Source organism: Oryzias latipes, chromosome 13, assembly GCF_002234675.1.
Source record: "Oryzias latipes chromosome 13, ASM223467v1".
Taxonomy (NCBI): domain Eukaryota; kingdom Metazoa; phylum Chordata; class Actinopteri; order Beloniformes; family Adrianichthyidae; genus Oryzias; species Oryzias latipes.
Window position 1 is genome coordinate 30,424,166 of NC_019871.2, and position 22,387 is coordinate 30,446,552.

The following is a 22,387-nucleotide window of genomic DNA, read 5'->3' on the forward strand; positions in this document are numbered from 1 at the left end:
GCAAACCAGCACGAGCTAAACAAGAGTGTCATAAGAATAAAGTTATAATTTCAGAGGTTATAAATCGAGAATTTACAAGATTAAAATCTTAAATTTATGAAGCCATAGTCTGTTTAATACCCACTGGGCACAAGGTGTGACTAATACCCATCTACTGAGATGTTTACTGGACACCTCAGACAACTCTATTGTGTGTTACTCTATTAGAGGTCTACCAATAGTGTTGTGAAAGATTTCTGCATATAGAGGTCTACCTATAGATATCTAATCTTTGGATATTTTTAAGTGTATATGTGAGACCTTTTTAAACATTTACTTGTCAAAAATTGAATACTGCAATTTGATATCCATCCATTCTTCCCAAGAAGCCACTGAATCCCTTTTGGAGGTCACAGGGTTGCTGGAGTCAATCAAGCTACTGCTGGGGAAAGGTTGAGTACTGTACATCCAAATCAGGTCACCAACATATCACAGGGCCAGGGGCAATTTACAGAGACTAGTTAACCTATGAAACATAGTTTTGGACTGTGGGAGGAAGCTGGAGAAAACCAAAAGCTGTAGAGGGAGAACATGCAAACTTCAAACAGAAAAGTCCCAGCCAGGATTTGAACCAGTCTTCTCACTGTAAGGTCAAAGACCAGACAGCTACTCCACTGTTCAGCCTTTTTGTTGACAGACCACAAGTAATCACTAAGTTAGTTTACATTTCAAGAAGTAATAAACCTTTCTACATAAATGTACCTGGGGTTAAAGGTCTTAGAAAGTTGCATCAAAACAACAATCCTGTTCACCCTGCCCACACACGACTGCACAGCAAGTCACCCCAGCTGTCTGATCGTGAAGGTTGCAGATGACACAGCTGTGGTTGGATGCATCACCAACAACGATGAGTCCGACTACAGGCAGGAGGTGGAACATCTGGAGGGCTGGTGCAGAGACAACCTCTGCATCGACGTGAAGAAGACCAAGGAGATTATCGTGGACTTCAGGAAGGACAGACACCCCCCTCCCCCCCTTCACATCGGAGGGGCCGTGGTGGAAGTGGTTTCCATCTTCAGGTATCTGGGCGTGCACATCTCCAAAGACCTTACCTGGAGCACCAACACTTCCTGCCTGGTCAAAAAGGCACATCAGCGCCTCTATTTCCTGAGGAGGCTCAGGCGTGCTGGGATGGGGATCGCAGTCCTGACCTCCTTCTACAGGTGTGTGGTTGAGAGCGTCCTGTCCTCCTGCATCACGGTGTGACACAGCAGCTGCTCTGTGGCAGAGAGAAAAGCTCTGCAACGAGTGACCAAAGCTGCACAGAGGACTGTGGGTTGCAGCCTGCAGACCACCACTGACATCTTTGAGACCAGATGCAGGAAACGAGCCTACTGCATCCTGAAAGACCCCACTCACCCCTGACACCCTCTGCCTGGTCCCCTCAACAAAGGAACAAAACAAAACAAAGGAAAAACTAGAATATTCTAGTCAAAAATTATTTGAATTTGGAGACAAACCAGAAAAATACTTAGCTGCCCTGACAGAAAAGCGAAGGGCGGCTCAGATGATTGAGTCAATCTTGAGTGGGTCAAGGACTTGCTTGTCAGATCCTAAATTAAGTAATGACACTTTTTGAAGCCTTTACACTGAAGTATACAAGTTAGAACACACCAGCAATGCCAAAACCCTAATGGAGGCCTTTGTTTCTGAAATCAATCTTCCAACTATATCTCAGGATTCAAGACTGAAATTAAATGCTTCAATCTCGGTTCCTGAACTACATCCGGCTATCAATCACCTCCAAAACAGGCAAAGCTCCAGCCAACAACGGTCTCGGAAGTGAGTTTTATAAAGAATTTCAAAACCTTCTTGTAGAGCCTATGTTAAATATGTTCAACCACTATTTTGAGTGTGGAACTCTACCCCCCTCTTTAAGAGAAGCCAACATTTCCCTTATCCTAAAAAAAAAAAGGAGCAAACCTTCTGAGGGATGCGGCTCATATAGACCAATTTCACAGTTAAATGTTGACCTAAAAATTCTCTACAAAGTGTTAGTAAAATGCTTGGAGAACCTTCTGCCACTTATTGAGAAGGAAGATCAAAGTGGTTTTATTAAGGGTCGGAACGCGCATTATAACAGTAGAAGACCAATAAATATAATTTAACTTTCTGACCAACGAGCCTCAGATGGTTTGGTAATATACCCTGGATGCGGAAAAAGCCTTTGATCTAGATGAATGGTCCTACTTATTTTTCACAATTTAGAAGCTCGGTTTGGGTGATGGCTTTATTAAATGGATAAAGGTCTTGTATGCTCAGCCACTTGCTCCAGTTATAACTAATGGTCTAAGGTCAGCTAATTTTGTGTTCCAGGGGCGTTGCAGACAGACACCTCTTCTGTTTGTACTGGCAATAGAACCACTAGCAGAGTCTATCAGGCAGGACAATTTAATGAATGGACTGGATCAGGGAGGGAAATCACACAAGTTTACACTATATGCGGACGATGTATTATTATTGCTGAGAAACCCTTCTCTTTCGGTCCCTCGCCTCAGTTAGATCATTGTAAGGTTTGCTGCCTTCTCGGGATACAAGATTAATTTCTCCAAATCAGAGGCAACGCCCCTTGGTAATTTGCAGCAACAGCCTGACAGTCGTAACCCTTTTCTATTCAAGTGGTCCCCTGCGGGATTAATGTATCTAGGTATACATGTTACCCCTAATTTTAACCAGATGTTTTGAACCAATTTTGAACCAGTATTCAACAGAATAAAACAAGATCTGGAGAGGTGGAGCCTTTCTTTATAACTTTTATCAGACATCTATGCCTTACCAACACAGTTTCAGGTCATCAGGAATCATTGAGTATCAATAAATCATGACAAAGACGAAGTACTTAATAATTATGTAAAATAGACAACTCTATTTTGGATATCAACATAGAACATGCAGATCAGTTATCTAAAATATATGCAGATTGTATTCATTAGAAAAATCATGACTATGATTAAAAATAACACTTTATCAGAAAAAATAGACATAACATTGTTTCTGAAATCTTCATAGCGTGTGGAGATCAAGTGTCAAAAATATGTGTGAATTATTTTTTTATTAGAACAATTATGAAAATAATTAGACATAACACTGTTTCTGAAAGCATCGTAGCATAAGTTTAGTATTAAAAAAGTATTAAAAAAAGGTTTGACCCAGTTCTCTGGTGCTTGGCCTTCCCAGCTGTAGGATTACTAACATACATCATAAAAAGCTTTATAATTTATTGACATTTTGTGCAAGAAAAAATATACCTTTCAGAACTGCATTAAAGACAAACCCCTCAATTTCTGGATGGCAGAGGACGTTAATGGAATACATTCCTCTGGACCGCCTGATTCGTCTCTTACACTCCAAAACTGATAATTTATAACTCCTTTAAAAGCATCATATTGTCTATAAATCAAACACGAAGACTCAAAAACTTGTTTTATTCGTAATTATTCATCATCACCCCCCCCCCCCCCCGGTCCGTAGTCAGAATTTTTAACTGAGTTTTCAGACTTCCTATCGACTACTGTTTTAGATTATGATCGAATTATAATTTTAATACTCATGTTGATGATCCCAGTGCCCATCTAGGACACGTCAAACTCAAGGCCTGCGGGCCAAATGTGGCCCACCATGTCATTTTATGTGGCCCGCAAGGGCATAAAAGTTTATTTCTTAAAATAAAAAATAAAAATTGCTGTGTATTTCTTCATATATTCCCTTCTCTGCTTCTGTGCCGGTCCAAAGCCCAGATATATTAAGAGGGTTGCGTCAGGAAGGGCAACCGGAGTAAAACATTGCCAAATTAACCATGAGACTCATCCTCGAAGGAGAGGTTGTTTCGCTGTTGAGAAAAGCCGAAAGAGGAAGGTGTGTATTTATTCATATCTCGGGAGAATCGGACTTGAAATATCGGATTGGGCAACTATACATTAGGATTTAAACACTGTCCATATAACCTAACCTGACGGAATCAAATTTAAAAGTATTTATGCCAGAGTAACAAGCAAACATGTTTTCTATGTAATTGTCACTTTAAAAAGTTATAGTAAATAAATGAGTAATTTAACATTAAGGAGTAGTTACGCTTATTTTCCATTACATTTAGTTACATGTATAAGGTAAATCTGGCCCTTCAAGGAGAGCCACTATGCTGATGTGGCCCTTGGTAAAAATGAGTTTGACCTCCCTGGTCTAAGCAATGCTTTTGCAGCTTTATTAGAGCATGTTGGTTTCACCCAAAGTGTGAATGAACCCACTCACTGTCATAAGCACACCCTGGACCTTGTTCTAACCCATGGTATAGAGATCAGCCAGCTGAGTGTCCTTCATCATAACCCCATCATTTCTGATCACTTTCTGATTACCTTCCAGTTTACATTAGAACATGCTACCGCCCCAGTGAACAAAAACATCTTAGAAGAACCTTAACCGACCATTCTGTGTCTGAGTTTAAACTCACAGTTCAACCAGTACTTAGTGATATTCTGAGCAAATACTCTGAGTCCAGCTCCCATAGCATCAGTCCTAGTATAAATGACCACTTTGTTAATGATGCCTTACAAGCCCTCAGGAGTACACTTGATGTTGTTGCCCGCCTGAAACCAAAGTTCGTTAGACAAAACCGAGTAGCACCGTGGTTTAACGCTGAAACACGTTCTCTTAAACAAGAAACCCGTAAGTTGGAAAGAGAATGGCGCCGTTCAGAGCAGCCTCTGAATACCTGGAAACATAGCCTTTTAAATCATAAAAAAGCTCTGCGTAGAGCTAGAAGCCAGTACTATTCAACCTTAATATCAGAATGGAAATAATCCAAGATTTCTTTTTAGCACTATTGCCAGATTAACTTGCAGTCAGAGCTCAGTAGAACCACATGTTCCTGTTTCTCTCAGCTCTGATGATTTTTAAAAAAAGTCTGAACATGTGGAGAAGGTCATCTTTAATTGACTGTAGCAGGTGTGAAAACTTTTCTTTGGAGACTTCAGCACAATTGAACACTTCCTAGCTCATGTTGGCTTAACATGCTTCCCTAACCCAAGATGCAACAGTAAAACCCTTAGATGTTACCCACCTGTTTATAAGGAGCGCCAACTTTGCTTAAACTTAAATATAAGAGCCATTCAGGTACAGGGAAAACAGTTCATCATGCCTGTTACTTAAAAACTTTTTATTAACATTCAAATCTGAACTAAAAACCACATTTCATGCAGAAAAAATGAACATTTTTCCTGTTTAGCGAGTCTCTGAGCACCTGCTCCTCAGGCTGTAACGAGGCTGAACCGAGAAGGAAGAGGGGATCAAATGGAGGTATGAAAGGAGAAAAAAAAATATTTTGTAAAATTTCATGCCGAAGACCAACATAAAATACAGAAAGAGAACATGTAGAATAAAAAAAAAAAAAAAAAAAAAAACATGCAAATAGTTTCTTTGAAGTCCCACTCCAATCATCATTTGATCCATTTTCAAAGTGTTCCCAGTGGTCTTTTAATTTTGATATTGCCTTTTTTTTTGTCAGAATCAAAGACTTCTATGGTTTTCTAGGACAGTTTGTGCAGAGCAGCAGGAGTTACTCAGAAATTCATCTGAGTTGTGGGCAGGTCTGCTGATTCAGAGTAAGCCCTGCCCCATTTCCCCTCATCCTATTAACACCATCTCCCTCAAGCTTACAACCCCAATTCAATATAAGCGGTGGTACAAAAATGGTAACCAATATTTGAGATACCCAGCTGTACAATTTAGATCCAGATTCCAGCTCAGACAAGGAAAACAAAGACATCAATGGATCTATTTTTAAGTGGATGCATCAGAATGGAGCGGAGCAGGGAGACTTGTGGCCCGCTGGTCATAGTTTGTAGGTAACAAGCTTTTTCAAACTGCATTTTTTTCATCCACTCCTGATTCACCACGATTAAACGTTAAATAAATACTCAGAAATACAATTTAAAACTTAATTTTCTTCCTCTCCAAGTCCTCCATCATCAGAAAATCACATTGAAACAACATTCAATTGGAGTGGGTCTTTAAAATAGTTGTCGAAAAGAAAGATAGTGTTTTTAGCTCTGAACTTGAAAAGATTAGTTTTATTGAGCAGTGATCAACTGAGACAAACCTGTTTGTTCTCCACCAAGATGCTGTAGACCAGAGGGGAGGAGGAATGAGGTAACCCCCCTGTTTCACAATGAAAGCAGACTGTAGTCAAGAGGAGACACACCTAAACTCCCACCCACACCCAGAGATCTGCCAGAACAGACACAGAATGGAGTTTGGCTAGACAGACTCTTGTTCCCAGTTCAGTTGACTGGAGTCATGTTGGCATGTTACTCGTGGGTCGTGATGATGTGATAGACTGACAGTCGGCAATAACTTAACGTTGAGAAACAAAGGAAATATTTTTGCATTAATCAGCAAATTTTGTAATCTAAATCTCAATGATTGGCGAGTGAGAAGCAAAACACCAATTAGACAATTAACTGAGACTGAATATTGGTGTGGAAAACAAGAGGTTGTCAAGTTGCGTTTACATCGACTGCGTTGACTCTCATTTATAAAAACAGACCTGAATTTGAGCTTTCGCGTCTAAAACGCTCAGGTTCACGAGTCGCTTAGTGAGGTTTTAAGACTGGCCCGGGCTCTACGTACAGTGTGGGTGCTCATGGACTGGGCGCTATTTGGGGGCCTGAAACAGGACATCGCTGAACATTGATCAATCAGGGACTCAATTGGTAGTGACGTATGGGTGCCAACTGTTGTAAACATGATCACGAAGGAGAAAGTCATTGCAGTTTGTGCCCAGCCAGAAGTCTGTGACACCAAGATGGACATTCAGAGGAACAGAGCTGTGCAAGATTTGCACCGCTTTGACTTTTCACATCAAGTTTCATAGATGGTGGCTGAGCGCTAGTAAACCGTAAAAAAACTAAAGAAAAATCCTCCTCCCTGCTTGTCCGGTGTGAACAGCACCGGCTGAATGCGCCTTCATGAAACCGCGTATAGTGTATTCTTGAACGCCCCACACATTCCCGGTATGCACAGCTTTACTTCTAAATTAGTCTCTGTAGATCAGTGTGTGGATGTTTGGAGGAAAAAAAAAAACACTTCTTTGTCTTTATGAGCTGATATGAGGACTTGGAAAGATTTCCTTTCCTTGGAAAGACAGAAAATGTTTAAGGACAAGTCGTTATTGAAAAAGCAATAATTTGCTGTGCAATAATTAATTACACGTGTGGAAATCCTCCAATCCTACTGAATAATTTTGAAAGCAATTTCACTTAAAAAATGACTAAGTATCCTGCAGGCCTCCACTCTGCACTGTGGGGGGGGCACATTTCTTTATGATTTTGTCTTCTTAATGGGTTTGATTTTAAGGTCAGTTTATTTCTGCCAACGGTCTAACACAGGGGTCTAAAAAAATGACATAACCTAATATTTAAGACAGGGGCGTGTTCTACACAGACTTAACAAAATCTAATCCTCTTTAATCTGACAACACTTCAAAATACTCCATAAAACAACTAAAGTATGGAAAGGAAAGTAGGAGCGCACCAGAAAGCTGAATTATTTTTGCTCTGCTTTTGGTGCAGCGTGGACTGCAGACAAGAAATGGCATCAAATGTTTACAGCCAACTGTGAAAACTGAGTGTGTATTTTGTTAATCTTCACATCTGTGTAAGAATAGATCATCCTGAGTGCACTAGACGTTATGAGTCCATTAAAACATTTTTCCTCCTAGAGGTCTATTTTAAGGATTGCTTCTCCAGTTGCCCAGGTTTTTCCTCCAGATTGTAATTGCTGTATATCCTAGTAGAATCGCTGGCATCAGCCTAAACACTTACCATCAGATGAAAGCAGACACAGATCAGGGTCATCTTCAGTCTGAGACCAGCTGCTCTGCTCCTCCTTTTTCTTTCTAAGCTTCTTTTCATTTCTATTCTCTGATTGCTTCTGCAAACATGATCAATACAAACCATCAGCAGGGTGCAGTGTGACTGTCCCACATGTGCGGGCAGAATCTCCTGCTGCTCTCACCTTGTGACGTCCAACATGCCTCTCCTCCAGCTCTCTAAACCTCTCTGCAGGCAGATATGGGTGTGATCAGCAGCTGCTCCCGCCCCTTTACAGCTCACAGTTGGACTCACCTGCGCAGTGCAACGCGTCCTGCAGCCTGCTGTGCATCTCTCTGAGCTGCTGCAGGATCTGCAGGCTCTGCTGCACGGGGTCCCTGTACCGTACGCACACCAGCAGCAGAACACAAACCCCAACACCCACCATGATCCGCCGCAGCACACCCACGTACACGGACAGCAGCTCCTAAAAACCCACAACACACAATGTCATACTAGCATGTGTCCTCACTCCTCAGCTGGGCTTCAGGTGACTGACCATGTGCAGGTGCTCAGGATGGTCAGAAGTGGCCACAAACTGGTATATCTTCCTTTCCAAGTAGAAATTTAAGCACACCAAACATAGCAGGATCAACCTGAACACACACACAGCTGAGCTGTACAAGCATGAAAGCTGCTGCTCCTCCTCCTCCTCCGGTGGAGGAGAGTTACCTGGCTCTGGAGGAGCGTGGTGTGGAGGTGATCAGGAAGGAGGTGCAGAGAGCAGCAGCATTGTAGCAGCAGGAGCTCAGACTGTGAGCCTCCATCAGCAGGAAACTCTGCAAGAAGGAGACTCTGTGGAAGAGCTCAGACAGCGCCCCCTGCTGCTCCTTGGATACTCTGCTGAGGTCCAAGAACACAGACTGCAGACCTGCAAGACACCAGAGGTTCTGTCACTGCAGCACACCAGGAAGGTGAAAGCCTGGCCGCTTAGTGCAGCTCTAGTTCAGGATAAAAAAGAAGAGAAAAGTAGTAGCTGGAAGTTATAAGAGAGTAGAAATTTCAGGCACTGAATTGTTTGATCAAATATCAAATAACAAATTCCATTAAAAAAAATACTCCAACAAAAATCTGACAAAAAGCTTTTAATCCAACTCCTGTTTTGGATCCCTCATGGCTGCATCGCACAGCCAGACAAAGACTGTAGCGTTTCTAACCTTGTGTGGAGTCTCTCAGGAGGCCTCGGAGCTCCTCTCCGTTGGACAGGATTTCCTCCTGTGCCTGTAAGGCAGCACTTTGGGCTTCCAGAAGGTCTTTAGCCATCTGCCTGGTTGAGTGGAGCTCCTCAGCGACTCCTGCTGACGTCTCAGTTAACCTGTGAGAAAGACTGGAGTCTGATTGGTGTGTTCAGTCATCGATTAAGCGCCAACAGACCCACCTCTGATCCTGCGGGAATCATCCAGAACTAAGGAATGGCTCAAGTTAACCAGCCAATAAATTAGTCACTCAAAGTGAGGTGAGGGTTATATTTCATAAATTACATCAAGTTAGAACAGAGCTGATTTTATTGAAATAAAAAATGAAGCCAACTGGGGGGAGAAACCCTCTAAATTGTGTTAGTTTTAAATGAGCTAAAAAGCTTGAGTGTCAAATCATTCTTTCAAATCCTAGAGAACTAAAAATGTGTTTTACTGATTTGAACCAAAATACACTCACAGTACCATAGAGAGAAAAAAAAAACTCAGGGGATGTAAACAGTGTTCGTTGTTCCACAGATTTTTGGGCTATAGAGGCATTGTATAAATCACACCTTATATGTTTTCCATATAATGGTCTCACTGTTCAGTGTGTTTTACTAATTGGAGCTAAAATACCCAAATTCTAAAACAAAACCTTTTCAATGTGGCATCAATGTCAACATACTGTGGGTATAAAAAGCAGGTTTTGCCAGTAAGCCAACTGGCTGTAGCGCCTTAGGGTTGGTGGTAGACAGAGGTTGTAGGTGATCTTGATGAGTCTCAAAGTGTCATCAGCAGAGTCGCATCAAGAAACAGAACTACTGGCAGAGTTTGACAGACCCAGGAGTAAAGCCTCTCCAGTGACAGGCCACAACCATGACCAGTACTCATTGAGTGTATATAACTGGATGGATCACGTGTGACATCACCCATAGAAAATACTGACAGACGACCGTTGCAGGTGAATTCACTGACAGCAAGACACAGCCATGAACATTTGCAGTGCACACAAGACAATTGCAAGTCAACCGAGCAAAACCCAATTGGTTCTTGCAGATGGTCCAGTCACTGCACGTTCTTACTTCAGAGACATCATAGAACCATCATCATCCCCCTAATTCCACCAGAACACCCCCAACTTTCTGCTCATGGATGATAATGCTCCACCACTGGTGCCAGAATTGTCACATCTGTAGTTCAGGAAGTCAGAGTGCCTCATATGGTCTGGCCAGCAATGACCCCTGACCTGAACCCAACAGAGCACGTCCGGGACCAGCTAAAGCAGAGACTGGATGATCGGACCCCACCCCCAAATGATTAGGCAGAGTTGCATACTTGTAGAATAGTGTAACATGTCAGAACATTATTAGTCTGGTGCAGAGCATGAGATGTCACTGTCAAGCTGTCATTGCAACAAATAGTGGAAAATACCAGATATTGACATGGTCAAGGTTGGTTAATTAAGGCTATTCCTATTAGCGTATCAACTTGGGGGGTGAAAATTAAACTAATGAAAATGGTGTTTCTTCTCATTCTTTATTAGCAATACTGAAGAGAACCAACGTATTTCATAAAATTCAGACTAAAAACGGAAACACACTCGTGAAAATAATGTCCAACTGATTGTGAGTAGTGTACTGAATGTTTCCATTAAATCAGCTGCTTACTTGGACATGGTGTCTTCAGCGCGGTTCTGCCAAGCTTCAGACTGCAGGAAGTGGCAGATGGCATTAGTATGGGTGAAGAACTCTGTAAAGGTGTTGAAGGCCACTGCATCCATTCCACCTGTACACCTACTGACATCAGAGCCCTCAGGGCATGCTGGGAAATCTCTGCCTGAGCTGCACAGACATAAAGGCGCATCATTAGGCCTACATTCATAATGAAAATCTAGTCATTTATTTTCTTATTAGAAAAATATTCATGAAAGAACCACCTTGAGGATCACAATGATCACTAATTGTATTCAGTCCGAACACGTCAGCTCTGTGGCTCAAACCAGGACAGTCCCCATGAGGCATTGGTTCTCACCTGCTTAGGTGACAGTGTGTGAAGCGCAGTGCCATGAGTCTCTGGCTCTCTGACGTCATGTCCTTGCACCGCACTCCCAGCTCCTTCAGGGCTCGTGCCCAGCACTCGCCGTACCGGGGCTGAGCAGCGAGCATGCGGACCCGCCGGAGCTCCATCCTGCCGAGCTCAGCGTCCGATGAGGGTGCAGAAAGTCCAGAGAGCCCGGGAGAAATCAACGGGCTCAGTAACAGCAGCACTGTAGCTGCATGCGCTGCCATCTGCACCTGTACGGGGGTTGCAGCTCACAGCCAATCAGAGCCTCGTTTGCAGACTTAATCGAACAAACCAACACCTGGGCCCTGTACCAGAAAGCAGAGGTTATGAGTGGAATGAAGAGCTCCTTCATTACTTCAGTAAAGGTATTGGTACACAGGTATGTATGGTACCTGGCCACACAACATTTCACAGAGTAGCATTTTTTAACAGTAATAAATGGCACATTTTATAGATTTGAATGAATTTGAAGGTTTATTAATCAGAGTTTTACACGGTTTTATATTTCTTATTTGGCGTGTAGATGAATTGGCAGCTACCTGGAAGAAAGGAATGTTAGTCTTCAGCATAATTACATTAAGGTGTAACTGCTAGATATACCGTACTCACCTGTGTTTGTCTTCCACAGAGTGCTTGGGCAAACTCTTACCTGGGAACAGAGCTGTATTTAAGGTTCTGGGAGAATCTATTCAGTGGCCTCAGGGGGGGAAGTCATTGTATTTGGGAGATTTTTTATTTTTATATTTTTACTTCATTTTGTACATTAAAGTAATAAAGATGAATTGGAGTTTAGAATGTCTTTAAGGGGATTAGAATAAATTGTTTTGTATGTTTATATGAATTGTAGATTTTGAGGAAAAGTAAACCTCCCTCTGGGAAGGAGGAGATGGTATGCTCTTTTGATTGTGAATGTGTTGGTACCACGTCAAAGGAAAAAATACCCATGGAATGATAAAGATTGTTACTCATTTAACTTGACCTCTGAAAATTTCCTACACTCCCACTGCTCAAAGGGAAGTGGATAACCTCAGCTTTCAGTTCCAAAAACAGAGGTATATTTTACCATGTTTTGTCTAGTTATTATGTCCAGTTATGTTTAATTGTGTCTGCACCATGAGTGAGAGGGAAGGAGAGGATGATGAGGTTTTTAACCACCCCTATTACTAAGTTTTGTAATGTTAAAGTCGGAGAAATGGTATATGACTTTTTATTGCAAATCCATATTGTTTCTTTCATTTTATTGTTATAAAAATGAGAATATCTGCAGCCTCTAACTTAGACATATGAGAGTTCAAGAAGTACAATAAATTAGGATGGAAAAACATTGAATTGAATTGAATTGAATTGGAGTAAAATGACATTTAGTTAGATAAATATATAAATTTGAATTGTAAAAATAATTATTGAATTGGATAGACGTGAGAAATAAGGTTGAATAAATTTAAGTCAATTACTTGTTACCAATAGAAGTAATTCATTTAAGTTGGCAAAGTTGGATAGGTTATGTATATATATATACAGTGATGAAAGTCAGGTAAGGAAAAAATCCCTGAACTTTTCTTTGAGCGATATGGCGGGCACACAGCGAAATTTTGGAAAAATACGTGGTCTTAGATGCATTCTGGTGCATTCTGGCAGCTAGTTATTCACTTCTTTATCAAGAAACTAAGACTAATTGGAGCATCATAATTTGTCATTCAAACCCCTAGTTTGACTCTCCATTAAGGACTTGCTGGTCCCAAAAAAGAATTTGGAAAATTGCTCAAAGTAACACAATCCTACAATCTACGCTTTTCCTTAAAGCTGCAAAACATACAATTGCTAAAATATAGTAACATCAAAGCCCCAAATGGCAAAAAGAACACCAGTAACTATGATATTCTATGAAAATACCTCAGTTATTTATACATTATTTCTGCTTTAGAAATGACTGATGTACAACATCCACTTGCACTGTTTTCTCAAACTATAATTACATCAAAATATGGGATCTGCTTTAAACTATAATTCTATAACATAATACATCAATTCTTTAACACCAATACTAAGTAATCTGGGAAATATCAAAACAAACATACAAACTAAACATTGTAAACATTATTTTTTAAGGGAGTGCGGGTCCAAACCATCAAATACTTATAATTAATGTCAACTATACTGAACTAAATCATGGTAATTAGGAAATACAAATAAATTAGATAGAGAAATGTATTCAAAATAAAAACTGAAACTCAAAACTAAAATTGAAATTATTTCAAAATGTGGTTTTGAGATTATTTTACACAAAAAAGTATTTGACCTACACTACCTTAAAAATCTTTTTTTTCCAGCCAAGACCACTTCAATTTGTTTTTTATCGTCTTCTCACAACTGAGGTCGTGACCACGCTCAATAATGACGATGCCTGCCATTATTTTAACACAAATTTGATTGCAAACTCTTCAGATGTGTTTGTGAAAGTTTAGCGTGGGTCCGCCAGTTTTGGTCTCTAGGGAAGCAAGTCACGCTGACCACGTGGTGCAGACAGAGCCAATCAGACCCGTCGACGCATCCGAAAGCAACTAAAACGTCCCGTCATTGGTCAATTAGGCCGGGAAGACGAGAGATGGCCACGACCATAGAGGAAGCGATCTGCGGAGAAATATAGAAAATAAAGCTAAAATTAGCTGATTTCAGACCATTTTTTAATCCGGAAAGCGATTTGTCCGTAGAGATCAGGTCTTTATTTCCCGGAAAGTACGTTCGGTTTGCTCAAAAACCCGGATTTCCGGGAATTCCCGGAAGACTTTCATCTAATGGACGTATAATCTTCATACACCGTCATTTAAATCTCAGACTCCGTCTCACTGAAGTATAGCGCTCTCTCTTTTTTCCACCACGCGTTTCCATGGTTACTCCGGAAATCGGTGATCCATTGAGAATGTCTTTATGTACCTGCCGTGCACGTGCATTAACCCAGGGTTACCAAGTGGAGCGTAATTACGCTAACTCATATCCGGTCTTTTGGAACCGACATACCCAGAGTAAGCGAGTTCAGGCGGATTTCAGCCAGAGTTCAGGCTTAAAGTCAGGGTAGTTTAAACATGCTTCCTGGAATACCCCCCTGGTTATGTTACCTGTTCTGGATCTTTGTTAAAGATTAGTTGGTGTCAGAGAGGTGACGGAGCATGGCGTGTCCATTTGAAGATTATTTAGTAGATGAAGAAGCTCAGATAATATGGAGTCTTTTTTGCTGTGAGTTGGTGATTAGACCACGTATATATGTTTTTTTCTTATCTGAATAAATATTTATTATAGTTATTGTTTTTCAAAATACTGGTTAATTTATTTAAGGAATCTTTTGAAGCCGTTCATGTCAAACGTCATACATCGTGGACCAGCGCTGACCACCCAGCACATTTTATGCATCACCCTTCGTTTTTTGCCATGGGGAGTTTTTAAGTACAGCGTGAGTGATGCAGGACATGTAGGAAAGGCAACAGTGTGTAGGGCAATTTGGACAGTATATCTGGCACTCAAACGCCTCCTAGGACCTTTTGTGCAGTTCCCTGGCCACAAACCACTGAGGGTCATTAAAGAGGACTTCCACAGAATAGCAGCTTCATCCTATTATTTTATTTGACACAGTTTCAATTAGATAGCACTGCTTTAGCACTATATCCATACTGGTTACAATCACAATCATTACAACGTTTCTAATTATATTTCCTCCAATTTCAGGGTTCCCAAATGTAATTGGTGCATGGATGGAACACACATGCCTCTTAAAGCTACTTCAGTCAATGAAGGAGAATATGTTGATAGGAAGTCAATGAATGGCATCAATGTACAGGTAACAATATATTTGAATCTTTGAATCATACTGATTACTGTTCCCCACTGACCAGATAAAATGTCACCCACCTCATCACAAACATTGAAGCCAAATGGCCAGGATCTGTTCATGATGCCAGAATTTTTAGGGAGTCATCAGTCTGCCCCAAATTTCACCAGGGTATAATTTGCCTTACTTTCTTTTTTAATACAATGTCGTGCATTTAATGTTATGTAATTTATACACTTTAACTGCCATTATAGGACATTTCAATGGTTACGTGCTGCGGAACAGGGGGTGTTCTTTTTTATTTCTTTATTTTCTGTAATAAAAAAGTGAATTTATTGCTTTATACTCCATTCAACAAGTAACAGATTGCATTTTCCCATACTGTTTCTCACCTGAAGGTGGTGCTCCAGGAATTCTATTTCAAGGCTGGTCTTTTTGGCATTAAGCTGTATAAGGTCCATCTCAAGGTCACATTTTCTAATTTGCCTTAGAAGATTTATACAGCTCTCTGGCAGGCGACTACAAAGACAAAGTAATTCCACATAATTATAATTTGAAGTTTGTAATACAGACCAAATATTACCATGAGAAATTGTATGAGGCCAGAACAGTCTCATAATTCAGAATTGCACACACTCCGAGTCACAAATGCACACACTTCGATTCAAAAATGTCATTTTATGCAAACGTGCTAAATAAATTTGGAAATGCACACGTTGTGTTTCACAAATGCACACCCTGTGTTTCACAAACACACTCGGAGTGTGTGCAATTCTGAATTATGAGACTGTTCTGGCCTCATACAATTGTAGCTGTAAAAATGTTCTTACACTGCCAAGATTCAGGTGGAGGTACACTGACCCTTATCTGCATTTATATTCCCAGCAATATTATTTAAAATTGCAATGACAATATTTATTTCATTTAAAAAAAAGAATAGGGTGGAGGCATTGTATACCTTGATGGGTCTCACTGGGTTATAATATTGAAATTGAAAGAGCATCAGACCACTGCAAATCTACAAAGACCCGGCCGTCCGTCTAAACTTTCAACTCAAACAAGGAGAAGACTGATCCGTTGTATGGCCGCCTGCGAGACATACCAAACATGTGGAAGAAGGAGCTCTGGTCAAATGTAACCAAAATTGAAATTTTGGCAACAAACAAAACGTTGTGTTTGGCGTAAAAGCAACACAGCTCATCACCCTGAACACACTATCCCATCTGTTAAACATGGTGGTGGCAGCATCATGGTTTGGGCCTGTTTGTCTTCAGCAGGGACAGGGAGGATGGTTAGAATTGATGGGAAGATGGAAGGAGGCAACTACAGGACCATTCTGGAAGAAAACCTGATGGAGTCTGCAAAAGACCAGGGACCGGGACGGAGATTTGTCTTCCAACAAGACAAAGATCCTAAACATAAAAAAAATGAAAAAAAATCTACAATTGAATGGTTCACAAATAAACATATCCAGGTGTTAGAATGGCCAAGTCAAAGTCCAGACCTGAATACAATGGAGAATCTGTGGAAAGAATGGAAAACTGCTGTTCACAAATGCTCTCCATCCAACCTCACTGAGCTCCAGCTGTTTTGCGAGGAGGAATGGGCAAAAAGTTCAGTCTCTCCATGTGCTGAACTGATAGAGACAAACCCAAAGCGACTAACAGCTGTAATCATAGCAAAACGTGGTGCTACAAAATATTATCTTAAAGGGGGTGAATAATTTTGCATGCCTAATTTTTCAGTTTTTTATTTGTTAAAAAGTTTGAAATATTCAATAAATTTTGTTCCACTTCATGATTGTGTCACATTTGTTGTTGATTCTTCACAAAAAATTAGTTTTATGTCTTCATGTTTGTAGCCTGAAATGTGGCAAAAGGTTGAAAAGATTTAGGGGCCCGAATACTTTCACAAGGCACTGTATGGTGTTGTTCCTAACTAAAAGAACAATGTCAGAGTTCTGGTTCCACTGTAGGTACCATAACCGTTCGGCCTGGAACTTCCGTTCTGAGTCCTTTCGACTAAAGGTAGCGTCACATTAAGGTAACCCCACTTGGACAAACAACGTAGCATCGACATCTGCTCGGGCTCTACAAATTTTCATTTGTAATAACCTAAAGTTATTTTCCCTCACAAATTGTGGGGTACCGTGGTGCAGCGGCACGGCAGCCAACCCATGATCACAAAACCACAGGCTCAATTCCCACCCTGCACACCCATGAGTCAATGCATCCTTGGGCAAGACACCAAACCCCACCCTGCCCCCGGTGGCAGGGCGGCACCCGCGCCCGGCACCAGAGCCGCCACCAGCGCGCAAATGTGTGTGTGTGACTGGGTGAATGGGTCTGTGACTGTAAAGCATTTTGGGCCTTGTAGGTAGAAAAGTGCTATACAAGTATATATATATATATGTCTGACAAAAGTCTTTGTAATCTTAATAAAGACATGTTGTCACAATCCGCTTGTTATTCCAGTTTAAGTTTAGCCGTGGCTGAAAATGTTGTTAGCACGGCTAAATGTTGTTCTGCCAATAATAAAGCACTGGGCGCATGGATTAAAGAAAAAACTATAAGCGAACATGCATTCAATAATAATCATAACAATAATAAAGGCACGTTTAGAAGACAATCTCGCTTTATGTCTGAGCTGTGTTTGTTTACAACAGACTTTCTTTATTTCTTCTTCTATGGTAGTATCATAATTTGTCCAGACCAATCACTATCTGACACATCATCGGACCAACGTATAGCCAATCACATAATGTGACGTCAATATTAGTCCGAGGACCTTGAACGGAAGTTCCAGGCCGAAAGGTTATGGTACCAACACCATGAATTAAGGTGGATTATGATCACCAGATTCCTAAACAAAGACTGGAGCTGAAATGAAATCCAGCATGGAAGCACAAATCCAAAGTTCTTACTGTAAAACCCATCTGAAGCTGAGCCTTTCCATTGCAGTTCCTTACTAACAGAAGGAGCTGCTGCAAACATGTCTTCAGATGTTTTTACATGTTTTTGACAGTAATAAGCCATTTCCATAGAAATTTTAAAGAAGACTAAATCCTCTAAATGCTCCTTGGACACATTCATCAGTTGTTGTTTTTTATTTATTTAAAACATGTTTTATTGGAGAGTGTGACTTCAAGAAAGCTTACTGTTCAAGAGATGCCTCTAACTATCTTAGGGGACCCCCCCCCCCTTACATTGACGTGTTCTCCCTACCATGACAAAGGCGGATAAAGGTGGAAAGATTTCATGTAATCCATGGACACCAGTGACCCCTTGTGCTACCCTGGGTCATCTAGACCGGTGTTTTAGGTGTGCCGTGGGAAATTGCCCTCATTAACTGATCTAAGAACATTTACCATCTCCAGGATATCAGCTCTGAGTTCATCCAAACAGGCCCTGATAAAACACTGAGTAGTTAGGAATATGAAAGATCATAAAATACTTTTTCTTTGTGTTTATTTGATTCTATTAAAGACATTTTGATAAGAAATACGGTACCGCGACTGAGCCGTAGCTTCAGCTGTTTTTTGGAGAAGTCCCGCCCCTTTAACTGTCTCCACCAATCAGTCTTGGAGGCTTAATCACACGTCATCAGTCTGACCAATCAGAAGTGGTTAAAGTCTTCACTTCCTTGTTCTTAATTCTGCTCATAAAGTCTCTCAGTTCCAACAGAAATACCAGCTAAAGCTCGTCTTTAGTGGTGTAGCTTTCCACAGAATCTGGTATCAGACCGTGGAACAAGTGAACAAAACAATGAAGCTCAGAGACGAGAGTCTGTCTGCGTTTGGCGGATTATGCACTACATGTACCATGATGCATTTGGTTAAAGTGCTAAGCGTTTCAGCGCACAATGAGTCGCTCCTCTTAACTTCTTGAATCAACAACGAAAACACATCAAACAGTTTTAAATATTTTAACTCAACTTTTATTACATATTTCAGAAAAAACTGCTGAAACTTTCAGCTTTTTCTGCCACAATTATCGCAAAATGCATGTGAGATTGTGGAGGGGCTGTAGATCAATACAGACTATGGAATTTCTCCTTTTGACTTGAGAGTTGCCGCGGGATTTTGTCAAGGTTAAAGTGTGCCGTGCCGTGGCTCATAAAAGGTTGAAAAACACTGGCCTAGAAGACTAGAAAGAAAAAAAAGGCAAATGCACTGAACAGCGGCCGTGGTTTCAAACCCAGAAAGGGTAAAAGTGTAATCTTCAAAAGAGTTGAGTTGAAGTAACCGCTGAGCTAAACCAGTGCAATGCTATCAGCAACAGTTTTAACCCTTGTGCTATCCTAGATGACCCCACCCTTACATTAATGTGTTCTCCCTACCATGACAAAGGTGGATAAAGGTGGAAAGATTTCATGTAATCCATGGACACCAGTGAAGATCACAAATCAATTAAGAAAAAAGGTTCATAGCACTGTCTACTGGGTCTAGATGACCCAACTCCCAATGTTAAAGTGCCTAGGAAAGCACAAGGGTTAAAGAAATTCACAGATCTTTCGTTACACTGTACCCTCCTTGCTAGTGTAACGTCATAAACACATCGCTGTTGTCTTGTCTGCGTTTCCTGTCATTCCCGCTGCTCAACGGTCAAAGTTCAACACTGTGTCAGCGGCAGATAATTGCTGCTCTATACCAAGCCCCGCCCCCTCTGATCTTTTGTTGACAAGAAAACTTTTCTTCTCGCCGAGGATTCAACCCTCTGCGATGGAGTTTTAGGGCCACCAAAAAAATATAAAATAAAATAAAAAAGTATAATTACGAGATTTTAAGTCGTAAATTTACGAGAAAAAAAACCTCGTAATTTAACAGTTATGACTTTCTTTCTCGTAAATTTACGACTTAAAAGTCGTAATTAATTTTTTTTTGTAAACTGGCCCTAAAACTCCGTCGTAACCCTCTGTCAGTAAAAATACTGAAAGTATGAAACTGTAAAAGTAGTATTACAAAATGTTTTTCCAATCTGGGGGTTGCACTAACATACATTTACACGCCTTCAGGTTCAGAGGAAACTCTCAAGTCAAGTTCAGTTTCAGCTTTTTATTTGAAGGTGTCTCCATCTCTGTCCTAATCACTTTTGACAGAAAACAATGCAGACAAGTAACTGATTGTCAGTGAAAAAGAATAAAATTTATATTTTATCTTCATTTCATTAATTGTTTGGTCTTTAGTTGCATTAGATCTTCATCACCTCCCATTTGTCCCTGACCCCCTGTTGAACAAAGCAGTCTGGTGGCAGAGGTCTTCCACTGGCTGTGGAGCACCTTGAGGACAACAATCTTTTGCTGAATAGCCTCCTTTGAATGAGGACAGATGTGGGGATGTGGGGGGTGAGTCCATCACAGAGCTAATTGTGGTTGGCATTTCCTGGTCTTTGTCTCCATGGAGTCCAGCTTGGAGCTCAACACCTGCTATTCTGTCATTCATCAAATCAGTGTCCATCCCTGCAGGCCATGGTTACCAGACTGAAAGAAGACCTGCAGCAGTCTCCTGCAAGTGTGAAATGAAGCAACCCCCTATGCAGGAAATGCAGCCCCACCTGCTCCCTCCTGTTGGTGGATGTCAATATTACCACGCCTGCATGCTTAAAAAAGAAGTTCTGGTCACATAACTTAAATGCTCCATATCACTGCGGTAGCTATTTTAAAACAAACTTTACTATAAACTCTGTTTCCAGAAGAACGGCTGTTAATCAGCAGAAGAAGGAATACTAACCTTGGTCATTCAACAGATTATAGACCCTTTTTTATTTTTACTTCACAGCATTACCTTATTATAAAAAAATAAAATAAATGATTAATCAATTATTGAAAATGGTTTAATTGATTGATTTCTAGTGATATTACTTCACTTGCTTCAAAAGTTGAAAGATTGATTCATGATTTTTCCTAATGTAACCTAATTTTGCACATATTTAAACTTTTGATATTTGATCAAATTTTGCTAAGATATTTTGAAACAGTGTTGTGTCTTTTTTACTGATATAGTTTTATTTTTTTTTATTTTTTATTCATATCAATGACTTTTATAAGCAACATAATCTGCATATATTTTGGATAAATGATCTGCATTAGCCATGTTGATTTCTAAAAGTTATTTTTTTTACATAATAATTTAAGTAATTCATCTTTGTCACATGCTTTATTGATATTTCAGGATTCTTAATTCTGTCTGATAAAGTTATGAACCAGATATTGATAAATCATGTGATAAAATGGTTACAGTAGAACAGGGGTGGGATTATATAAGACCGCTTCCTTCCACTCCCTTTCAAGCAATATTTATTAATATGTCCAAATATCCTAAGTTGATTCGTCATTGTGTGAATGTATAACTGATGATTGATTGGTGGTGCACCACCTAACAAATAGCGCACTTTTTGTAGAAAAAAAACCCAAAAAAACATCCAAACCAAATCAACAAGAATAAAGGACTAAAAACCTCGGATTCAGGAACAACAGTGCGGTTTCCGTCCTGGTCGTGGAACAGTGGACCAGCTCTACACCCTATCTAGGGTGCTGGAGGGATTGTGGGAGTTCGCTCATCCAGTTCATATGTGTTTTGTGGATTTGGAGAAGGCGTTCGACCGCGTCCCCCGTGGTATCCTGTGGGGGGTGCTCTGGGAGTCTGGGGTCCGGGGAGCCTTACTAAGGGCTGTCCGGTCTCTGTATGACTGTATGACCTGTGATCTCTGCTGTACTTGAACGTGTACAAAACTTTTTTGGGGGGGGCTGGGGGGGGGGGGGGTGTGCTAGTCCTTACGGAGGCCAGGGCATGAATGGTGGGGCTGGACCCCGTGCCCCTCCGTTCTGGCACTGGGACCCTTCCTTGCTGGCTGTCTCTCGGCGCTACGAGGCTCTGGCCTCCAACTGCAGCTGGCTTGCCGCTTCCTGGCTGCCTGGCCGCTCTGGGAGGGGGGGGGCGCCTACCGCGGCCGGCTGGGGGGCCGGTCACTCGGGGGAGCCTTCTCCCCCGGTTGTGCCCATCTGCCTACTCCTCCCCGCTCTCACCCAAACAAACATTGCACACAGGCACATAGGGCTCCGGGAACTGGATGGGAGGGGTATGTTGGCGGGGCTCACTGGGGATGCCCCTCTCTGGGTTCGCGTTGGCACCCGCCCTCCACCCCGCTTTTTATTTGCATATTAGACACTCTGATTCATCTAGGGCCTTGTGGGGAGGGTCTGGTGGAGGGGGGCACGGTGAAACATCCGTGCTCACCTTTCGCTGGCCCCCCCCAACAATTTTAACTTCCTCTGTAGACACAAACACTGCATGCTAGCAGCACACACACAGCAAATACACACCACTCACAGAGGGACCCCGGAGTGGGGGGCTCTGCTGCTTGGCAGCAGTGGGGCCCCCCACACTGGAGACCTCCTATTTTACCTGCAGCACACACACA

The 22,387-nt window shown here is 41.3% G+C and overlaps 1 protein-coding gene across 2 annotated transcripts; it reads right to left on the reverse strand.

The window, feature by feature from the left end:
• Positions 1-5,172: 5,172 nt before the first annotated feature.
• On the reverse strand, positions 5,173-11,789 carry LOC101161666. 2 transcript variants are annotated; one of them, XM_004075944.4, is made up of 11 exons: positions 11,756-11,789; positions 11,114-11,451; positions 10,750-10,923; positions 9,062-9,219; positions 8,577-8,775; positions 8,404-8,500; positions 8,160-8,331; positions 8,050-8,093; positions 7,857-7,965; positions 6,134-6,192; positions 5,173-5,298 (listed from the first exon to the last, which is right to left on the reverse strand). In XM_004075944.4, the coding sequence occupies exons 2-11, from the start codon at positions 11,368-11,370 to the stop codon at positions 5,257-5,259; spliced, it is 1,311 nt and encodes a 436-aa protein (XP_004075992.1). In that variant the 5' UTR covers positions 11,371-11,451; positions 11,756-11,789; the 3' UTR covers positions 5,173-5,256. The 2 variants fall into 2 exon arrangements, with proteins under 2 accessions (XP_004075992.1, XP_011481308.1); XM_011483006.3 differs by lacking the exon at positions 8,404-8,500.
• Positions 11,790-22,387: the final 10,598 nt, after the last annotated feature.